The 20,963-nt window shown below is 39.7% G+C and overlaps 1 protein-coding gene across 8 annotated transcripts in view; it reads left to right on the plus strand.

Moving 5' to 3' along the window:
* RNF14 (ring finger protein 14) overlaps positions 1-16,600 on the plus strand; it is a 44,777-nt gene extending 28,177 nt beyond the window's left edge. For 4 of the 8 annotated variants that reach the window (XM_079918823.1, XM_079918824.1, XM_079918821.1 and 1 more), the window contains 6 exons: positions 880-1,031; positions 4,184-4,711; positions 5,658-5,886; positions 10,276-10,448; positions 11,417-11,547; positions 13,502-16,590. In XM_079918823.1, coding sequence (XP_079774949.1) covers positions 880-1,031; positions 4,184-4,711; positions 5,658-5,886; positions 10,276-10,448; positions 11,417-11,547; positions 13,502-13,559 — 1,271 coding nt within the window. In that variant the 3' untranslated portion in view covers positions 13,560-16,590. Of the gene's footprint in view, positions 1-879; positions 1,032-4,183; positions 4,712-5,657; positions 5,887-10,275; positions 10,449-11,416; positions 11,548-13,501 lie in introns of all 8 variants that reach the window. The other 4 variants (XM_079918819.1, XM_079918820.1, XM_079918826.1 and 1 more) reach the window with 4 other exon arrangements.
* The last annotated feature ends 4,363 nt before the right edge of the window (positions 16,601-20,963 follow it).

Consider the following 20,963-nt stretch of genomic DNA (forward strand, 5'->3'; position numbering starts at 1 on the left):
TTGATTCTGCCTTTTTGATCACTGAATTCGGATATTATCCTGCATATTTCATGCATCCTAATCGTCTTAACTAGCAGTTCATTAGCCATGAGTCATTGGCTGTTAAATAGGGATAATAAAAGAGAAAATGAAATAATATATGTGAAAACACTTGGAAAGACTTAAAGTACCATGGTGGTTGTTAATACTATTTGGTTTCCAGAATCTTTTCAACCACCATAAACACATGACACTTGCTGCTACTCTGTGACCTTCTGCTTCAGAAAAAAGTTGAAAACTGGTACTTTTGATACCAATGTACCAGATGTCATCTGTGAACACTTTCTTAAAATGTTTCTACTATAAAGGCTTTGAGTAAACAAATTAAGTGTGATAACTGAAAATGAAACTTTGATTGTGAGAGTGTTGTGTGTTGTGTCTTGCCCTCAAGAGATCCTTGTACTGGCACAAATTCTCCCAACTATGATTCATGGGTAGTTGGCACATGCTGGTCTAAGTAGGTCATGGCTCTTTGATAGAAATAAACGTCCTTTTCTCTAGATTGTGTCTTTAATCATCTACTGTAAAACAACAACAAAAGAAAACATTGTGTTATTACTTGTCATTAGTGTTAGGAATTATACTCAAAAGTGTATACAAGAATAAGTTGTGTATCTTCATTTTAAATTTCATGATGCTTAGTAGATTTTTTTAAGGGCTTACAAGATTTTTTTTTTTAAGGTGGCGGCTACGAAGTAACATTAGGGAATAGAAGGTGCTTTGGGGGAGGGTTTTTATCCCCTCAACCAAAGCATTACGTTTTTCTTGAGCACTGCTCAGCAGTAACGGACACTCAAGTGTTGACCAACTGATCCTTTCTAATCTTTGTTTTTGGTTCAGGCAATTCAAATGAGTGTCTCCAGAATAGTGGCTTTGAATACACCATTTGCTTTCTGCCTCCACTTGTGCTGAACTTTGAACTGCCACCAGATTATCCATCCTCCGCCCCACCTTCATTCACACTTAGTGGCAAATGGCTGTCACCAACTCAGGTTAGACCCGAAACTTAATTTCTCCTATCCATCTTTAGAAACTTAAAAATCATCTTTAATTGAACACTACCTTGATGATCTTGAATTCAGTGCATGAAGAACAAATGGGTTTGATTTTGTCATTTTTTTTTCCCTTGCCTTCATGAATTGTAATGTTAATAAATTGAAAATGTTTGGTGTTTTAGAAAAGAATGGCGTAATTAGAACGATTAATCATTTTGAATTGCAGTAGGAGTAATTTTTAATCGAGTAAATTGTTTCTCTCTTTGTCTTGTTATTTTCCTATTTAATCTGTATTGTAATGGATACTATAAGGTCCTCCTCATTTTCGTTAGATGTTGGTATTGCTTTTTTTTGTTTTTTGGTGTTTTTTTTGATGTACGCGGGCCTCTCACTGTTGTGGCCTCTCCCGTTGTGGAGCACAGGCTCCGGACGCGCAGGCTCAGCAGCCATGGCTCACGGGCCCAGCCGCTCCGCAGCATGTGGGATCTTCCTGGACCGGGGCACGAACCCGTGTCCCCTGCATTGGCAGGCGGACTCTCAACCACTGCGCCACCAGGGAAGCCCTGGTATTGCTTTTTATTTTTTTTTAGTTTCTTATCCATTCCTTAAATGAAAGATTTAATTGTAGTTAGGAGGACTAAAATTGAGCTAATGTAGTTATAATAAATATTTCCTAAGAAAACGTAAGAGTGCTTTTATTTTTAAAAGTCTGTATATTAATAACAGAGTTGTTGACTACTCTCACATAGGTGTGAATGCACACAAATAGAAATGTGTATGATTCCTGTAGATATCTCATTAAGGCTTGAGATCTTATATTATGATCTTCATTTCCTCTGGGTTGTATATCTTTTTCTAGTAACAACCTCAACTCTTGATTGAGACATAAATATGGCTTGAAGCTAATATAATGTATTCTGGGGTAGATAATGGATCAGTAGCAGTTATTCTTCTAGAAGTCATGATGAAGATTGATAGGCTGATGTATTAAGACAAAAGCTGTCAGAGTTACTTGACCTCAAGCAACAGCTGTCAGTTTTTCCTTTTTGATCATGTAATTTTCATTCCCACCCCTGCTCATCACCAGTCTAATCTTTAGATGAGAGTGCTTTTGTAAAATTGAACTTACAGTTTAAAAACAAAATTAAACTTTAAGAAAGAATAATACATGTAGAATAAAAAGGAATTTTACCTTACATTTTAATATCTGTCTCAGAGGCAACACATGCAAGACAGTGGATGATTTGCCCAAGAATATCAAAGATGTTTGACATTTAGATCACTGAGAGTTGACTGAATTATCTAGATATTTATAGTCCCATTTCTCTAGAGAGCTCTTGATACTTTATGTCCATGCATGTTTGCACATATACAGTTTCAGATTCCAGCCAAATAGCATCTACTTAATGCTGGCTTTTAGGGTGTGGGGAGAAGAGGGTTATTCATTATTTTATGTTACACGGCTAAAATTACAGTAGGGTTCTCTATCAAATTTTTGTCCTTCCTTCAATTCTTGTTTGTTACTGGGCCCTGATTCCTTGGCATCATGAATTTCACCTGTTGATAGTGAAGTTGATTCATGGCCCTGTCCCTCACTGAATTTGGTTGGTAGATAGAAGTGGGTTTAGTTTTCTAGTATTTTCCCTTATTCCTCTTCCAGTATATATACACAGTCTCTCTCATGCTCTTCTCTTTCTTCCTCCCTTATTCCTCACATTTATGTACATCCCAGATGCCTCTTTTGAGAAGGGACTAGAGAAGAAAAGAGGATGGAGGAGAATGGCTTCTCCACTGGACTTGGTAGCTCAAGCAATACTCACGAACAAGGCTTCCCTTTTAGTATTTATTACATTTTAAAGATTTCATCAGGTTTCTGGTTGATCATATAAGCATATTCATGCAAATGTATAAAAGCATTAGTTGTCCAATCTTGAAGTAGTCAGTATGTGTTTAATTTTGTGCCTGTATAGGGTTTAGTGAATAGTACTACACAGCGTAAGGAAGAGAGAATGTGGTCCTTTTTCACTTGGTATTCAAATTTACAAAATTTATTTACATCTGGAAGGCTTATTTTTTGATGTTTACCTTAAAAAGAAAAGCTGCTTATGATTCCTGAGCTCTACTTTAAAATATTTTACATTTCTAATGGAAAATCTAATTATATTTGCCTTTCAAATTGAACAGACCAGCTTTTTGGGTTTTTTTTGTTTTGCGGTACGTGGGCCTCTCACTGTTGCGGCCTCTCCCGTTGCAGAGCACAGGCTCAGTGGCCATGGCTCACGGGCCCAGCCGCTCCGCGGCATGTGGGATCTTCCCGGACCGGGGCACGAACCTGTGTCCCCTGCATCGGCAGGCGGACTCTCAACCACTGCGCCACCAGGGAAGCCCATGAACAGACCAATTTTAAGGAGGAAAAGTCAAAATAGTTTAAACTTTGGTTGCTTAGGTTAGGAAATGTGAACTTTGCCTGTGGCAGCCAAACCATGTTAAGGGCTTATAATCATGTCTGGATTCAATATCAGCCTGCCTCCCTCTATTAGCCAGGATCTGGTGTAAGCCCAGATTGCTTAGTTAAAATCAGCTTGTAAATCTGAATACCAAGGACTCTGAGGTTAGATTCTGTTAGTGATTCTTTCGCACGAGGTGGCTTCTTGATACGACTGAAAGAATTAATTTTAAGGTTTGGATGGTATTTTTAAACTGTTCTTTTCCTAATCATTATTGTAGGGTACCTACAGGGCTAGGACTCCAAGGAATAGAAATAGTTCATTTTAGAACTAGATCTCTTCTCCTACACGAGGTAGCAATACTAACATGAAGAAAAATAAAGAACAGAAAAAGTCCCCCATTGCAGTGGCTCGTATGTAAACCTAGTTCTGCATTTGGTAGAGTCTTGCTGTTTCTCTTGTTTTAATGATACTTCTTTTAGCTTCCTACCTTGTGTTCTACTGTGGCTCGTGTTGCTGAATAGTTTAAGAAGTGCTTCGATAAGAACACCGATGCTGTTGTGCAGCACAGTTTATCGCAGAAGTGAAAAATCATGTTAGGAGGTAGAAAACCCTGACCTAAAAAGATTTCAAGGGAAATCAGGAGTTGACAGCATCGTCATCTTTCCAAACTTACCAGCATCCTCATGTGTTTTCCCCTAGCTGTCTGCTCTCTGCAAGCACTTAGACAACCTGTGGGAAGAACACCGCGGCAGCGTGGTCCTGTTTGCCTGGATGCAGTTTCTTAAAGAAGAGACCTTAGCGTATCTGAATATTGTCTCTCCTTTTGAACTCAAGATGGGTTCTCAGAAAAAAGTTCAGAGGAGGATGGCTCAAGCTTCTTCCAACACAGAGCTAGATTTTGGAGGAGCTGCTGGATCTGATGTAGACCAAGCGGAAGTTGTGGACGAGAGAGCCGTGCAGGATGTGGAATCGTTGTCCAGTCTGATCCAGGAAATCTTGGACTTCGATCAGGCTCAACAGATAAAATGCTTTAATAGTAAATTGTTCCTGTGCAATATCTGCTTCTGTGAGAAGCTGGGTAGTGAGTGCATGTACTTCTTGGAGTGCAGGCATGTGTACTGCAAAGCCTGTCTCAAGGACTACTTTGAAATCCAGATCAGAGATGGCCAAGTTCAGTGCCTCAACTGCCCAGAACCCGAGTGCCCTTCAGTGGCCACGCCTGGTCAGGTAACTCTTTTACTCTGCTGACAGCCGCCCCCTAATTCTCTCTCACAAAGGGAGACATTTCCTCAGGAGCTTCTTGACAGGGCTCCTCAGGGCGGTCTGAGGCCTGGGAGCCAGCCCACAAGTCGTTCCATTGTATCCATCAAGAATGCCATGATCTTAGTTTAAGCAAATGTAAATGCTTCCTTTGCTGGCTTTGGAATGTGTGGTCCTCCGCAGGGATGAGCAGTTAAAAAAGTAAAGTAATTCTGGTGATTTACTCTGTATATCTGCTAGGTGGGGGAAGTACGACCCTGTCTTTATGTGACGTTGGGATCTGGAGGGGTTATCTCTTAGAATAGTTAACCAAATGTTTTACAGACTTTTAAAGACAGCTTGCTTGGTTTCCTTTTTTTTCCAGTCAACTCCATTAAGGCATAAATGTACTCATTTAAAGTGTACTGTCTGCTTAGTTTTGTTTTTTTTTTTAACATCTTTATTGGGGTATAATTGCTTTACAATGGTGCGTTAGTTTCTACTTTATAACAAAGTGAATCAGTTATACATATACATATGTTCCCATATCTCTTCCCTCTTGCGTCTCCCTCCCTCCCACCCTCCCTATCCCACCCCTCCAGGCGGTCACAAAGCACCGAGCTGATATCCCTGTGCCATGCGGCTGCTTCCCACTAGCTATCTACCTTAACGTTTGTTAGTGTGTATATGTCCATGACTCTCTCTCGCCCTGTCACAGCTCATCCTTCCCCCTGTCTGCTTAGTTTTTACACATGTGTAGACCCATGTAACCACCATCTCAGTCAAGATGTAGACCTCCCATAACTTGGTTTGATTTTGAAGGTAGAGTTTTAGTTTATGTGCCTCTGGTTTACACTAGCTTCCTAAGGATCTCCTCAGGATCAGAACTGGTTGGGAAATCATCAAACCTGTGATGTTTTTTATTTCCCTCCAGGTCAAAGAGCTAGTGGAAGCAGAGTTATTTGCCCGTTATGACCGCCTTCTCCTCCAGTCTACCTTGGACCTGATGGCAGATGTGGTGTACTGCCCCCGCCCATCCTGCCAGCTGCCTGTGATGCAGGAGCCTGGCTGCACAATGGGCATCTGTTCCAGCTGCAATTTTGCCTTCTGTACTTTATGCAGATTGACCTACCATGGGGTTTCTCCATGTAAGGTGACTGCAGGTAGGTTGTAACTGTGTGAACTCAGTCTCCCAGCGCTCCCCCCGCCTCCCCCCACTCACCGGAAATAAAAAGAGACATCACTTCAATTCTTCAGTTTGGAAGAATTGTGTTCTTCTGTGTTTGTTCAACACATACTTTTGAGTCAGTTACTGTCCTAGGTTCTGGGGATACAGCAGTGACCAAATGCCCTCATGGAACTTACATTCTAATGGGGGAGATAGGCAAACAAAATAAATAAGAATATTCGATGGTGGTAAATGCTGAAGAGGGAAAAAAAAATAAAGCAGGGACAGGCTATGAAGTGTTTTGAAGGGGAAGGGGCTTTGGATTTTATTTAGAAAAACCAGGGGAGGCCTTGCTGGCAAAGTGGTTTGAGTAAAGACCTGAAGGAAGTAAGGAAACAAGCCACGCAGATATCAGGGGGAGCATTCCAGGGAAGGAATGACAGGGTAATTTCTGTCTATGAATATGGAATAATGTAGATCCTGGTCGGCAGATGCAGAGCATCTAAGCCATCACTCTTGTTTCCACTGTACACATGTTTGATCAGTCATCAAGTGCTTTCTCAGTGAGCCCAGGGAGGCCTCAGAATCTTCCTCAACACAGTGCTTCAGAAGGCCACCCTCTATTGAGGTAGTCACAGGAGGTAAAACCTGTTAGCCATTTCTGATCTAGATTGAGGTTTGAGGGATCGGGCCCTGGACATCAATTTGACTAGACTTTGGTGACTTAGTCTTTCTCAAACTAAAAGGGCTGATGATAATAGCTACTTCATAAGGTTATTGTAAGTTTGAAATGACCTATTGTAGTGCTACTTAAAGTTGTTATAGTTGTTATACTGGTCTGTGACAAGGTAAATACAGAAATTGAGAGTCAGTGTTTGAAACTTTAATAATGATTTTGCTATCGCTATTCACTGACTAAATTTTATGGCAGTCAAATCTAATAAAAATTTAGGCTTATATTTTTTGTCTTTTTACCCTCATTTTTCTAAAAATTCATTTGATTATATTTTGCAAAAGTACTGGTCCTTGACAGAGTGAGGGAAAAAAACTGGTACTTAACCATAGTTTGAGAATGGGCTAATGTATGGAAAATGCAAAATAGTAACTATTTTTTGTTTAGTTTGTGTATTTATTTATTTATTTAAATTATTGAAATATAGTTGATTTAAAATGTGTTAATTTCTGCTGCACAGCAAAGTGATTAAGTTATACATATGTATACATTCTTTTTTATATTCTTTTCCATTATGGTTTATCACAGGATATTGAATATAGTTCCCTGTGCTATACAGTAGGACCTTGTCGTTTATCCATTCTATATAAATATAATAGTTTGCATCTGGTAACCCCAATCTCCCAATCCATCTCTCCCCAAGGCCCCCTCCCCCTTGGCAACCACAAGTCTGTTTTGTATGTCTGTGAGTCTGTTTTTGTTTTGTAGATAGGTTCATTTGTGTCATATTTTAGATTCCACATGTAAGTGATATTATATGGTATTTGTCTTTATGACTTAGTTCACTTAGTATGATAATCTCTAAGTCCATCCATGTTGCTGCAAATGGCCTTATTTCATTCTTTTTTATGGCTGAGTAATATTCTGTTGTATTTATATACATACCACATCTTCTTTATCCATTCCTCTGGTGATGGGCATTTAGGTTGTTTCCATGTCTTGGCTATTGTAAATAGTGCTGCTGTGAACATAGGTATCTTTTTGAATTAGAGTTTTGTCTGGATACATGCCCAGGAGTGGGATTGCTAGATCATATGGCAACTCTTATTTTTAGTTTTTTGAGGAACCTCCATACAGTTTTCCATAGTGGCTACACCAATTTACATTCCCACCAACAATGTAGGAAGGTTCCCTTTTCTCCACACCCCCTCCAGCATTTGTTATTTGTAGACTTGTTTGTTATTTTGTTGGGGGTTTTTGGCCTTGATGTGTGGCATGTGGGATCTTGGTTCCCTGGCCAGGGATTGATCCCGTGCCCCCTGCATTGGGAGCATGGAACCTTAACCACTGGACTGCCAGGGAACTCCCCTGTAGACTCTTTTTTTCTTTTAAATTTTAGTTTTTATTTTTATTTATTTATTTATTTTTATAAATTTATTTATTTATTATTTATTTTTGGCTGTGTTGGGTCTTCGTTGCTGCACGCGGACTTTCTCTAGTTGTGGCGAGCAGGGGCTACTCTTTGTTGCAGTACACGGGCTTCTCATTGCGGTGGCTTCTCTTGCTGCAGAGCACGGGCTCTAGGGTGCGCGGGCTTCAGTAGTTGTGGCTTGCAGGCTCTAGAGCGAAGGCTCAGTAGTTGTGGCACGTGGGCTTAGTTGCTCTGCGTCATGTGGAATCTTCCCAGACCAGGGCTTGAACCCGTGTCCCCTGCATTGGCAGGTGGATTCTTAACCACTGTGCCACCAGGGAAGTCCTCCCCTGTAGACTTTTTAGGGATGGCCATTCTGACTGGTGTGTGAGGTGGTACCTCATCGTAGTTTTGATTTGCATTTCTCTAATAGTTAGCAGTGATGAGCCTCTTTTTATATGTCTTTCGGTTATCTGGATGTCTTCTTTGAAGAAATGTCTATTTAGTTGTTTTGCCCATTTTTCCATTGAGTTGTTTGTTTTTTGTTGAGTTGTATGAGCTGTTTGTATATTTTGGAAATTTAGACCTTGTCGGTTACATCATTTGCAAATGTTTTCTCCCAGCCTATAGGTTGTCTTTTCATTTTGTTTACGGTTTCCTTTGCTGTACAGAAGCTTGTAAGTTAGATTAGGTCACATTTGTTTATTTTTGCTTTTATTTCTATTGCTTTGGTCAGGAAATGTTTTGCCTGTGTTCTCTTCTAGAGGTTTTATGGTGTTATGTCTTATATTTAAGTCTTAAACCACAAAATGGTAACTAGTAATGCCAGTATTACTATAGTTATTAATTGTTAGCAGTGTCATTATCTCTAAGAAGGGACTCTGAGCGGAGAATGAGTAAATACAGTACTTCCAGTTGCCTGTTGCAGAGTTTTGTAGTGGTTATAGGCAGATGGGATGGAGAACTCACCAGAATATAATGTTAGCCTTTACTTTAGACTCCTGTATCCTTATCATTGAGAGGCTGAAGTACATTTCGGGTGTTTCACAGTGTTTGGGGAAGAAATCAAAGATAGACTTGGGGGCTTCAGCAAAATTAGGAACCTCTTTCTCAGTCTCTATATCTATATATTTGATATTACCATACAAAATATATGATATACTAATCATTTTATTATTTTGAGAACATTAGAGCAGTAACCTTTGTCCTTAAGATGTCTAGGAACACAAAAACGTTTTGAATTAGTAGAGGAGATAAAAGTGACAGGATAAAAAAATACATGTCTGCTACATCTAAGTAGAAGTGATGGAGTCATGGGAATGAACAGCACAGAGAAGGGATTCACAAGTGAAGCAAAAGTGCAGATAGAATTCTGCCCCTGAAGATGTCTACTGCATTTAGAGGGAAGATGTCCACCTCTAAATAATGTGAGGAAAGTAAATTAATAACATAGCTAGAACATTGTTGAGAGAGGTCTTTAATTAATTGTGTTGAAAAATTAAGGTAATAGAATTGTGAGCAAAAGCCTACAAAAGTCTACAACTAAAGCCTTTGGGAATGGCTGCCCATTCCATTTGAGTTAAGTGATAAAGCAGTAGAAACCAGACTGAAGAGTATTAAGGGGAAAAGTTGACAGGAGGGACTTTTCGTTTCCTGTGGGTGGTAAACTTTATTCACTGGCTTCTTTTTATATACAGAATTGAATAGCTGGTCTTTGCCCTGGTGCTCTTGTTTAATTTGGTAGGCCTGTTGTTATCAAATGGTGAATGATGCTGATTTAGTAGAAAATCAGCATCTGTTTCAACCTTTGTGTCATTTAGATAAGTCAGTCTTAAACTGTACTACTAGTTGTACTAGTTGCACAAAAATATCAACATTAATAAGTTAAAAGCAAAGGAAAAAGGTAAGCTGTTATTCTGCCACCTTTAACAAGTCCAGCTTTTCTACTTGGAGGATTCCTGTCTGTTCTTTGTCTTTCATGCATGTGTAATTTTTACCTAGTTACAACCTAAATACGCTTTTTTCTGAATTCCATAATGAGTATTTTAACTGAGTTGTAGCCATCCTAATTATAAGTTTTAATAACTAAATATTATATCTTAAGTGGCTCCACACATAATTATTCCCTTGGACATTTAATTCGTTTGCCATTTTTATATGTAACTTTACTTTGGATTAATTCCTTATGATGAAATCCCAGGAATAGCATTATTGAGTAGTCAAAGGTTATGGCCAATTTTAATGGTTTTTAGTCAGCATTACAAGTTGTATAAAAGTTAATTTTCCATTTCACTTTCTAGAGAAATTAATGGACTTACGAAATGAGTACCTGCAAGCAGATGAGGCCAATAAAAGGTTTTTGGAACAGAGGTATGGTAAGAGGGTGATTCAGAAGGCACTGGAAGAGATGGAAAGTAAGGAGTGGCTAGAAAAGAACTCAAAGAGCTGCCCATGTTGTGGGACTCCCATTGAGGTAAAGGTTTGGGGACAGACATGGAGGCAAACCTAATTGCAAGCATGTTACGATTTCCTCAAGAAGCCTTTTAATTTTGTGCCTAATTAAGAAAACACATTTTGGTATTTATTAAACTTTCTTAACTTGGACGATGTAAATTTACTACTAAATATTGTTATTGACCTAAAATGTATGTAGGCTTCCCATTTCAAAGTGCTTTCATACGGTGACAGTTGTTCTCACATTATATCCACCTCAAAATTGAGTGGGTTATAAAGAGGCCATACTCGAGCTCCAGTCAACTCTTAACTCATCTGCCTGACTAAAAAAGAATCAAGCCTGACTTCTCCTCCCAACTATATACCCTGGAATTTAATAGCTGTTTTACAAGTGCCTGCTTATGAAATGGAGACATCTGAGTCAAGATAGATAGATACATCTACTGCTTCTTGACAAAATCTTAGTATGTTTCAAAATTGAAATATGTCTTTGCATTTGATTCTGTTGTTCCAGTCCATCATATCTGAGCTGACCCTTGTGGTGATGCCCCAGTTACTCCATTAAGGAAACTGGCCTTCTATTTAACCACTTCTGACATGCCTCAGCTCTTACAGAATGGGGGACTTGGTACCAAATGTTTACTTAGATTTACGTAAAAAGTTTAAATCCCACATATTAAATCCAAACATTTTAATATTAATCTAACTATGTGTTTCACTTATACATGTTTGGTTTGTATTTACTGTTTATCAGAAGAGGTTTTGCTAAGTATCTAATTGTAGGAACACCTGCTAAGTGTTTTCTGTATTTTACTTGTAATGCAAACGAGTTAGGCATTCATAGTTATCATTGTGTGTTACCTGTATATCTCCACCCTGCATTAGAAAAGGGAGAAGACAAGGAGAATGTTGTACCAAATCATTTTGTCATGTGCATTTCTCTTTTGCTTTTGTAGCCTTGATATTTTTCTCTGTCTTTCCCACCAGAAATTAGATGGATGTAACAAGATGACATGTACCGGCTGTATGCAGTATTTCTGCTGGATTTGCATGGGTTCTCTCTCCAGAGCAAACCCTTATAAACATTTCACTGATCCTGTTTCCCCATGTTTTAACCGGTACGTACACACAGACTCCTAGTCTCAGCAGTTTTGGGTACTTGGTTTGCGGACCATAAGCCCAGAAAGTTTTACTTCAGTACTTTGCTTATTTAGAGAATTCTCATATATTTTCCCCCATGTATGAATTTTCTTGAAAATGAGTTTTATGATGAAAATATACTATCTGGGGATTTTCTTTTATTTATTATCCTCCTCAACTTTTTTAGTGAAAATTTTCAAACATACAGAAAAGATAGGACTATGATTAATAGGATACCTTCCACCAAAATGAACAATTGGTAATATTTTGCCATATTTGTTTTCTAAATTTATTGCTGAACTACTTGACCCTAAGTTGGAAATATGATGCTTCATGTCTATATGCTTTTTTTCTTTAATTAATTAATTTATTTATCTTTGGCTGCGTTGGGTCTTCATTTCTGCGCGCAGGCTTTCTGTAGTTGCAGTGAGCGGGGACTACTCTTGGTTGCGGTGCGCGGGCTTCTCATTGCGGTGGCTTCTCTTGTTGCGGAGTACAGGCTCTAGGCACATATGCTTCAGTAGTTGTGGCGCGTGGGCTCAGTAGTTGTGGCTCACGGGCTCTAGAGCTCAGGCCCAGTAGATGTGGCACACAGACTTAGTTGCTCCGCGGCATGTGGGATCTTCCTGGACCAAGGCTCAAACCCGTGTCCCCTGCATCGGCAGGTGGATTCTTAACCACTGTGCCACCAGGGAAGTCCCTCTACATGCTTTCACATGTCTTTCCTAAGATAAGAAAAGTCTTCTATATAACGACAGTACTGCAAAAAATTTAACAACAATGGCATACTATCATATAATAAAATATTTAAGACTTATCAACTATCCCTAAAAATATCTCTTGAAGCTGTTTTATTATACCAGGATCTAATCAAGTTCAGTCACTTTATTTGGTTCTGTCTCTTTAGTTTCTTTATGGAGAAAAGTTTTGCCCACCTTCTTTTTGTTTGTTTGTTTGTGTTGAGGGGAGCATTGACTTTTTGAGGAGTCCAGGCTGTTGTCCTGTATAACTTCTTACCTTCTGGAGTTTTGTTTCTCCATGGTACCTTTGAGTTTGTTTCTCTATCCTCTCTATTTCCTGTAAAGTGGAAGTTAGCTCTAGACTGTTTGACTAGATTTAGAGTAACATTTTTGACAAGAATACTTAATAAGGGGTGATGTACTTCATGTTGTACCACATCAGATCCATAAAGTCAGGCTGTCTCACTGTTAGTATGATGCTCAGTTCTATCATTTGTTCCACTGTAAAGGTAAGGTTTCTCTTTTTGTTATTAGTAAGTGATCTGTGGGGTGATTCCTTGGCACAATGTGAATATCTTGTTCTCCACCAGCTCCAATTTCAGCATCAGCTGATAATCTTTGTTAATAGACATTTGTGGAATACCTACAATCAATCATTGGTGTTATGAAACTATAAGATAAGTTGAAGAAACAGGCTCTTCCCATGAACCATTGGAAATATAGTGTTGAAAATTGCATAAATTTTAAGTAACATAAGGGGAGGAAAAGAAATTGGCAACTGAAAAATATTCTATAGATGGAGAGTGCAAGGACAGTGAAGATGGAGAGGATGGAGTGATTAGCGTGTAATAAAGTTATAGTGTTTTGAATGAGTTCAGCTTCTAGACCACCTGAATTTTCCAGTCTTGGCTTATTCCACATATTGTACACATTTAGTATCAGTTTCGTGATACCCATCTCCCATTATTGTTTATGCTTGGTCCTAGAGAGTTGTCTGGATCCTTAAAAGGCCTGTTCCTATAAACTTTAAGGGACCCATATTTCAGCCCTCACCAGTGGAATGATTAAAGGAGAGGAAAAGATATACAAAGATGTTATCAGAAGAGTACAGAAAGTATATTTGAGAAAAGGAAAGAAATTATATTCAGTTTCTATCAGGTGTATTAAAATGTACCTTATTTTATGCTTCCAGGTTGTTCCATGCTGTGGATGTTAATGGAGTTATTTGGGAAGATGAGTTTGAAGACTAGTTAACTTCTGCTGCTCAAGATATGGAAGTGGAATGGTTTGCCCTAATCTTTTGTCAAGTATACAGAGTAACTTCGCAGGATATTTAGGGTACCATTGATTCCCTCTTCCTGTGTAGAAGATATGGAAGAACAAGTTTGATATTTTCATGTGGTACTACTGATTAAGGCACATTCAGACATTTTTCATTGCAACATGATTGAGGAAATATTAAGCCAAAGGTTCCGAAAATGAAAACTAGAAAATATTAGTATTACAATGTGCCCAAAGCTTTGAGTAGTTAAAAATTAAATATTTATTTTCTTCTCCAAGCTTTAGGTAAGGAGAGAGGGGTCAAGAGTTAAGCTTATAGTCCTTTTTATCTCTGAGAAACATCCCTCTAAGACATTCTGTGGGAGCTCCCTCAGTAGTACTGCTTACAACTGGGGTGGGTAGAAGCCTTATTAAAATTGTACCGAGAGCCTGATGTTATTCACTTCATGTTACATTCTTTCCAACCTGAATTACTGCTAAATTTTCTTTGGAGGAAGCCCTTTACTCTATAACTGATTGGCTGGCCCAGTGTCATTTTGATCTGATTTTCAGAATAGAAATTTATAGATAATTTTAAAAATATTTTTTGATACCACAAACACTGTGGGTCACCTGATATATTTATTAGTGGTCTATAGTCCACTGGTTTTGAGCCAAGTCTAGAATTTATTGATACTGGCTCAGAAGAATTTCAGCCCTATTCAACTTACCAGTTTCTTCTAGGCAGTAGAGCCTAGATTCAGAACAACTTGTCTTCTGTTCAGCATTCTTTCTGTTGACTCTTGCCCTGCTTTTCATTGGTAAGGACAATTTTAATATTAGCTCCAGCAGCTCATATTTCTGTTTCCTCTGCTGGGATAGGAGAAAGCCTAATACGTTCCCAAGACGAACAAGCTGAACTTTTTTTTTTTTTTTTTTTTGCGATACACGGTCCTCTCACTGTTGTGGCCTCTCCCGTTGCGGAGCACAGGCTCCGGAAGCGCAGGCTCAGGAGCCATGGCTCACGGGCCCAGCCGCTCCGCGGCATGTGGGATCTTCCCAGACCGGGGCGCAAACCCGTGTCCCCTGCATCGACAGGCGGACTCTCAACCACTGCGCCACCAGGGAAGCCCGCAAACTGAACTTTAATTATCTGCGTTTTGAACACTGTACCACCATAGTTCCAGTCCTAACTTTCTGAATTCTTTTTAAAGGGCTTCTCTAATGAGCTATGGAAATTTGTCTTCCTATCCTTTTTTTTTTTTTTTTTTTTGGCAACAGCGCTGTTTCAGGGGATAATTTTGGCTTGATACCTAGATCCTTGTTTCTGGGTTTTGCTGGCTTTTTGAAAAATTGTCTTTCCTTGTGGTTTGGTGAGTGGCTTGGTAGCAAAATAAGATTTTTGGAAAAAAAGGACAGAGGAATTCTTCTGCAGCTGTGAACATGTTCTTTTTTCATACCTTGTCATTGAAAATTGGTGAATCACTTTTAACCATTTTAAGTGTGTGTATCCAAAGAGCATGGACTGTTTCTGGATTGTCAATGAGGATGCTTAATCTTAAAAATAAAAATTATTTAAAAATTGTCTTATAATTAAAGCAGAGTTGCTGCTCTGTGTTCTGTCACCAAGGCAACTGGTCACATTTAAAAACTATATGGTATATAACACATATTCTTAAAATGAGCAGAAGAAAGTCATAGTACAGCGCCTCCGCTTGTGACTGAACTTAGATTTTAGAACCCATATTTTGTTTGAACTACATGGACTTCGATTCAGCACATTTAATATAAGAACGAAAGTTAACTTAAAGAATAAGTTGAAGATAAGAAATGGAAATTAAAACAACTAATTATACAGTACATACTTGAGAAGAGTGCTTCTTCTCAGTGACTGGATAGGAGTTCAATTCATCTTTCACTACTAGCCACTCAGAAGCTCTTTATTAGTTCATGGGCTAGTTGACGTTGCTAGAGATTATTTTATTTTAGGCTGTTGTACATTATGTTGATGAGGTATTGGAAGTAGGAAAGAAGCCTTAGTTTCGTGAAACAAATGGCGTGGTTTTTCTCCATGATTTTAAAAAACACGTGGGCTTCGCTGGTGGCACAGTGGTTAAGAATCCGCCTGCCAATGCAGGGGACATGGGTTTGAGCCTTGGTCCGGGAAGATCCCACATGCCACGGAGCAACTAAGCCCATGAGCCACAACTACTGAGCCTGCAGCCTAGAGCCCGTGAGCCACAACTACTGAGCCCACTCACCACAACTACTGAAGCCCGTGCACCTAGAGCCCATGCTCTGCAACAAGAGAAGCCACCGCAATGGGAAGCCCGCGCACCGCAACGAAGAGTAGCCCCCGCTCGCCGCAACTAGAGAAAGATTGCGCGCAGCAACGAAGACCCAACGCAGCCAAAAATAAATAAATAAAATAAATAAATAAATAACACAACAAGTCGTTAGTCTTAAAGATTTGTTTGTTCAACTGAGTGTTTCTTCCTTAGGTACAAAATCTTCACCCCTTAATTTTCACAAAGACAATAGGGCTTATTTTTGAGGCATGAGTTACGAGCTAATTTTAAGATGGTATAGTTTTGGGTAGAGTACTTCTGTCTCTGAGTAAAATGGAAGATTGAGGTAACCCCTTATATGACCTGTGAAATAAATAGGTTTGTGGAATGTTGGTATTATCAAGAAAGTATATGAGAGAACGAAGAGTTTTGTGTATCTAGCTTCATTTCATGAAGGCCTTTTTCCCCCCAGCATTTAAAATTATTGTTTTATTTTAAAATTAACTTATTTTTGCCAATCTGATAGGGCAAAATGGCACACAATTAAATTTTTTGCACACATTAATTACTAATGAGTATAATTTTTGGAAATTTGAAATTTCATTCTATGAATTGCTGTTAATTTCCTTTGAATTTTTTTTAAGTTATTTATTTATTTATTTTTGGCTGCGTTGGGTCTTCGTTGCTGCGCGTGGGCTTTCTCTAGTTGTGGCGAGCGGGGGCTACTCTTCGTTGCGGTGTGTGGGCTTCTCATTGCAGTGACTTCTCTTGTTGCAGAGCACAGGCTCTAGGCGCGCGGGCTTCGGTAGTTGTGGCACGTAGGCTCAGTAGTTGTGACTTGCGGGCTCTAGAGTGCAGGCTTAGTAGTTGTGGCGCATGGGCTTAGCTGTTATGTGGCATGTGAGGTCTTCCTGCACCAGGGCTCAAACCCGTGTCCCCTGCATTGGCAGTTGGATTCTTAACCACTGTGCCACCAGGGAAGTCCCTGAAATTCTTTCTTGATTGAGGTCTTTTTGTAGCTTTGAATCAGGTGTTTTTGAGAACACTGGCTGTCTCTGGAGTTTTAGGCTGTGTGCCTGTTATGGTCATTTTCCTGCTCAGCTTCATGAGGAAATCATTAAACACTGGACAAGTTGATCAGACTTGTGGGTCATCTGAACTCTCGGAGGCTCTGCACTAGTGTGAGAGGATTAGCCTGCCACCTCAGCTAAATACTGAATCCAACGAGTGAGCATCTAGTGGCTACATCCCTTCCTGTTGAGGAGATGGGTAAGGGAGAAAACACTTGGCAGCCGTACTCCCAGACCTATAGCATTGTCAGCAAAGTCATTTTTTAGTAGTAGAGGGTTCTTGTTTACATTAGAATTTCATTAATATACTTACTGCTTTTTTGTTCAGAGAAAAAAATTGGAGTTAATCAAATATGATAATCATAAAGCCATTCATGTGGTTGCCTGCTTTAGAAGGGAATTTTAAAATTTTGACTGGAATTTTGGAGAGCCCACCAAGTATTAATTTTATCATAAGCACCACCAGCAGGTGGCAACAGTTCCCATGTTATAAATGCAATAACTGGTTATGACAGGAGTGTACTTTGTTATAGAAACAGGTTTATTTCTGGGATTTTAATTTTCCTCATTGTGTGTCATTATAGTCTGTTACACACCTTGGTAGGTGGAATAGCATCAAATGAGACAAGCAAGGCAGGAATAGCAGTATTACCAAAAACTGTAAGGCCACTTAAAACTATTTGAACCATAGTTGGCATCCAATTGTGATGTGACATTAAAGTGTCACTCCTGATAGTAGCACTTGCCTGCAACCACTGAAGTAAAGAAATTAAGTTATAGCTGAAGCTGCTAAGTAAGACAAGGAATTGTAACACTGTGGTGCCCTCTCATACTGGTAAGAGTAGCCAAATAGTCTGTTCCCTGAACTTTGGCTCATTAAAAAAAACATCGGCCTGCAGGCCAGGTTGAGAGTTTGTGGTCAGAAAGCTGTTTATGGTACTATCAACTTTCAGCACCCATAGCCTGTTCTTTGCACAATTATTCAGGCAGCCCAAAGGTTTACCACTCCAAGTAGTCCCATATTTCTCAGAGCCAGGGGTTGCTTTGGAGGATATTGTGCACATTGAAAATTTAGTGAGATTCTGATGCCACAGTTGGTAAGTATAAAGTCAGCACAGTTATTGCTTTTCCTTGGCTCTTTTTAATTTTTTTCATTGAATCAACAAACTAAACTAATATTAATATAACCTAAATGCATATAAACTTAAAAGGTGTGTATCTTATTTTCGATCCTGTTCCACTTCTTGTAACCTACTGCGTTTCCTAGTATTCATTTACTCATTTAACGAATATTTATTGAACACCTCACAATGGGCCTTACTATTTTTCTAGGTGCTGAGAATGTAACAGTGATTAAAGCAGGTATAAATCTCCCTGCCCTTGTAGAACTTAAATTCTGGTGGAAGGAGACAGACGCTAAGCAAATCATATGGTTTATCAGAAAATAAGCACCACAGAGAGAAGCTGGGAGAAGGAATAAGGTGTTAGGGGAAGCAGAGTGATGTTGGAATCTTAAAGAGTGGAGAGGAGTTCATCAACATAGCACTTGAACAAAGGCTTGGCAGTGTGGGAGTGAACCTTGTGGACACCTGTGAGAAGAGAGTCGAGGCAGAGGGAACAGCAGGGGCAAAGGCCCTTGGGATAGGAGCATGTTAGAGGGCTCCAGGCACCGTGTGGTAGCCAGTAAGGACTTAAGCAGGCTGAGGAAGGGAGAATTTTAAGAGGTGGGATGGGAGTGGGTGGTGCTACATACTGCATAGGGCCTTGGGTGAACTTTGGCTTCTACTCTGCGATGGGAGCCTTTGGAGGACTTTGAGCAAAGTGTGATAGGGTCTGACTTAACGTTTCAGGGGAGCAGGGTGAGCAGGGACAGAAACAGACCAATTAGGAGACTACTGCAGTGACTCAGGTGAAAAGTACAGATGGCTTGGACAAGTGTACCAGCACTTGGAGTCTTGACAAATGTTCAGATTCTGTACTTCCTTGAAGGTAAAACTAATAGGATTTGCTGATAGATTGGATATACAATGTGAGAAGGTGAGGCATCACAGTCGATTTCTAGGTCTTTTTGAATAGTTGAGATGGAGAAACCTATAGGTAGCAGAGGTTTGCCGGTGAAGATCAGGAGTTGAGTCGTGGACAGATGAGTTTGAGATGTCTGATAGTTATTTCAGTGGAGATGTTCGGTAGGCAGTTGGATATTCTAGTCCAGGGTTCAAGGGAGAGATTCGGGCTGGAGATATAAATATGGGAGTCAATGTATAGATTGTATTTAAAGCCATGAGACTGGATGAAAGTACCAAGAGAGTGAGTTTTAAGAGAGAAGAGGTCCAAAGACTGAGCCCTGGGACACTGCAAATGCTAAGAATTCAGGGTGATGAGGAGGAACCAGCAAAGGAGACTGAGAGTGGCCAGTAAGGTAAGAAAACCAGCACAGTGTGATGTCCTGGAAGCCATGTCAAATTTGAAGGAAGGAGGGGTCGGCTTTGTCAGGTACTGCAAATGGATCAAATAATATGAGCTCTGAGCACTGACTTGGCAATCAGTGTAGAGGTCATTGGTGGCCTTGACGAGTGCTGTTTCCCTGGAGGGGAGGTGAAAATCTGGAGTGTGTTTGAGAAAGAATGGGGTATCTTCACAATAAAAAAAGCTGAACAAACTGAAAATCAGCTTTTCTTCGATCCATCAGAGAACTGAGGTCACAGGGCAAACTTCCACAAAAACTAGAAAGACAGGAAAATGCAGAAAACACAGATCAGCTCACCCAAAGTCAAAGTTGCTTGAGGCAATAATTAGGATTTAAATGAATTGCTAGGGCGCTGAGTGTGGATTCATTTGAGAGTTTAAAACTCTAGGGAGCAATTTGTAACAAGTATCAAATTATTACAACTTAAAACAGGAACAAGAAAACTCCTGGGAGTTTTCCTTAGGGGGCCCCCAGGCTTCTGTGGGTTTTACCTCCAGGAGCTGGATCATGTTCCCACTGTGAAGATGGCAGAGGAATCCCCTCTTGTTGGGGGAACGGGTGGCCCCAGGAGGTGGGGGTGGGGTGGGAGGAGTAACCATTTGGAAATACACCCAGAGCTTTGCTTCCAGGCAGAAGCCTGCCCTCAAGGAAAATTACTTTGCTGGAGTCTTCTGTGATCTAGGGGAAGGGCATTTGGATGGTGTGAGCCCTCTCTAGCCTTCCTTGCTCACGTAAGTGGGGAGAAAAAAAGGCTAAGGAACTTCTGTAGGTCTCAGCCCAGAGATTCTAGCCCAGTAAAATAAAGCAGATTTAACCATAAGATTATAGAATGCTTCTCCCTAATACTATATCATCTATAGGGCTCCAGTGTTATAACAGTGGATTACAGCTCTTGAAAGAGTTGCAAGACACAGCCTCTATTTTAAGGAGTTTCTAGGGAAACCCAAAGACAACAGGGGAGACAAAAACAAAAGACACTGAAGAAAATTGAAGCATCTGACACCTACAGGAGACATTAAAACACAGCCTAGCTGCTAGCCAGATAAACATAAAACCTCACATTAATGGCCCATTTATCTCAGTTTCTATTACCCAGTACCTCGTGTCCAACTTTCAATAAAAAATTACAAGGATGCTAAGAGGCGGAAAAAAATAATCTGAGGAGATAAAGCAAGCATCAGAACCAAACTCAGACGTGGCAGAGATTTTCGAGTTATCATAATGGGAATTTAAAATAACCCAGATTAATATGATAAGGTCTCAGAAAAAGTGGACAACATGCAAGAACAGATGAGTAAGCAAAAGAAACTCTAAGAATTGAAAGAAATGCTAGAAATAAAAACATTGTAACAGAAATGAATGCTTTTGATGAGCTCATCAGTAGACTGAACACAGCTGAGAAAAGAATCTTGCACTTGAAGATATGTGAATATCTTGAAATGTCCCAAACTGAAATTTAAAGAGAAAAAGGAATGAAAGAAAAATAGGTACAGAATATCTAAGAACTGTGAGAATTGCAAAAGGTGTGTAACGTGCATAATGGGAATACCAGAATAAAGAGAGAACTAG

Source organism: Stenella coeruleoalba, assembly GCF_951394435.1.
Source record: "Stenella coeruleoalba genome assembly, chromosome: 3".
NCBI classification, from domain to species: Eukaryota; Metazoa; Chordata; class Mammalia; order Artiodactyla; family Delphinidae; genus Stenella; species Stenella coeruleoalba.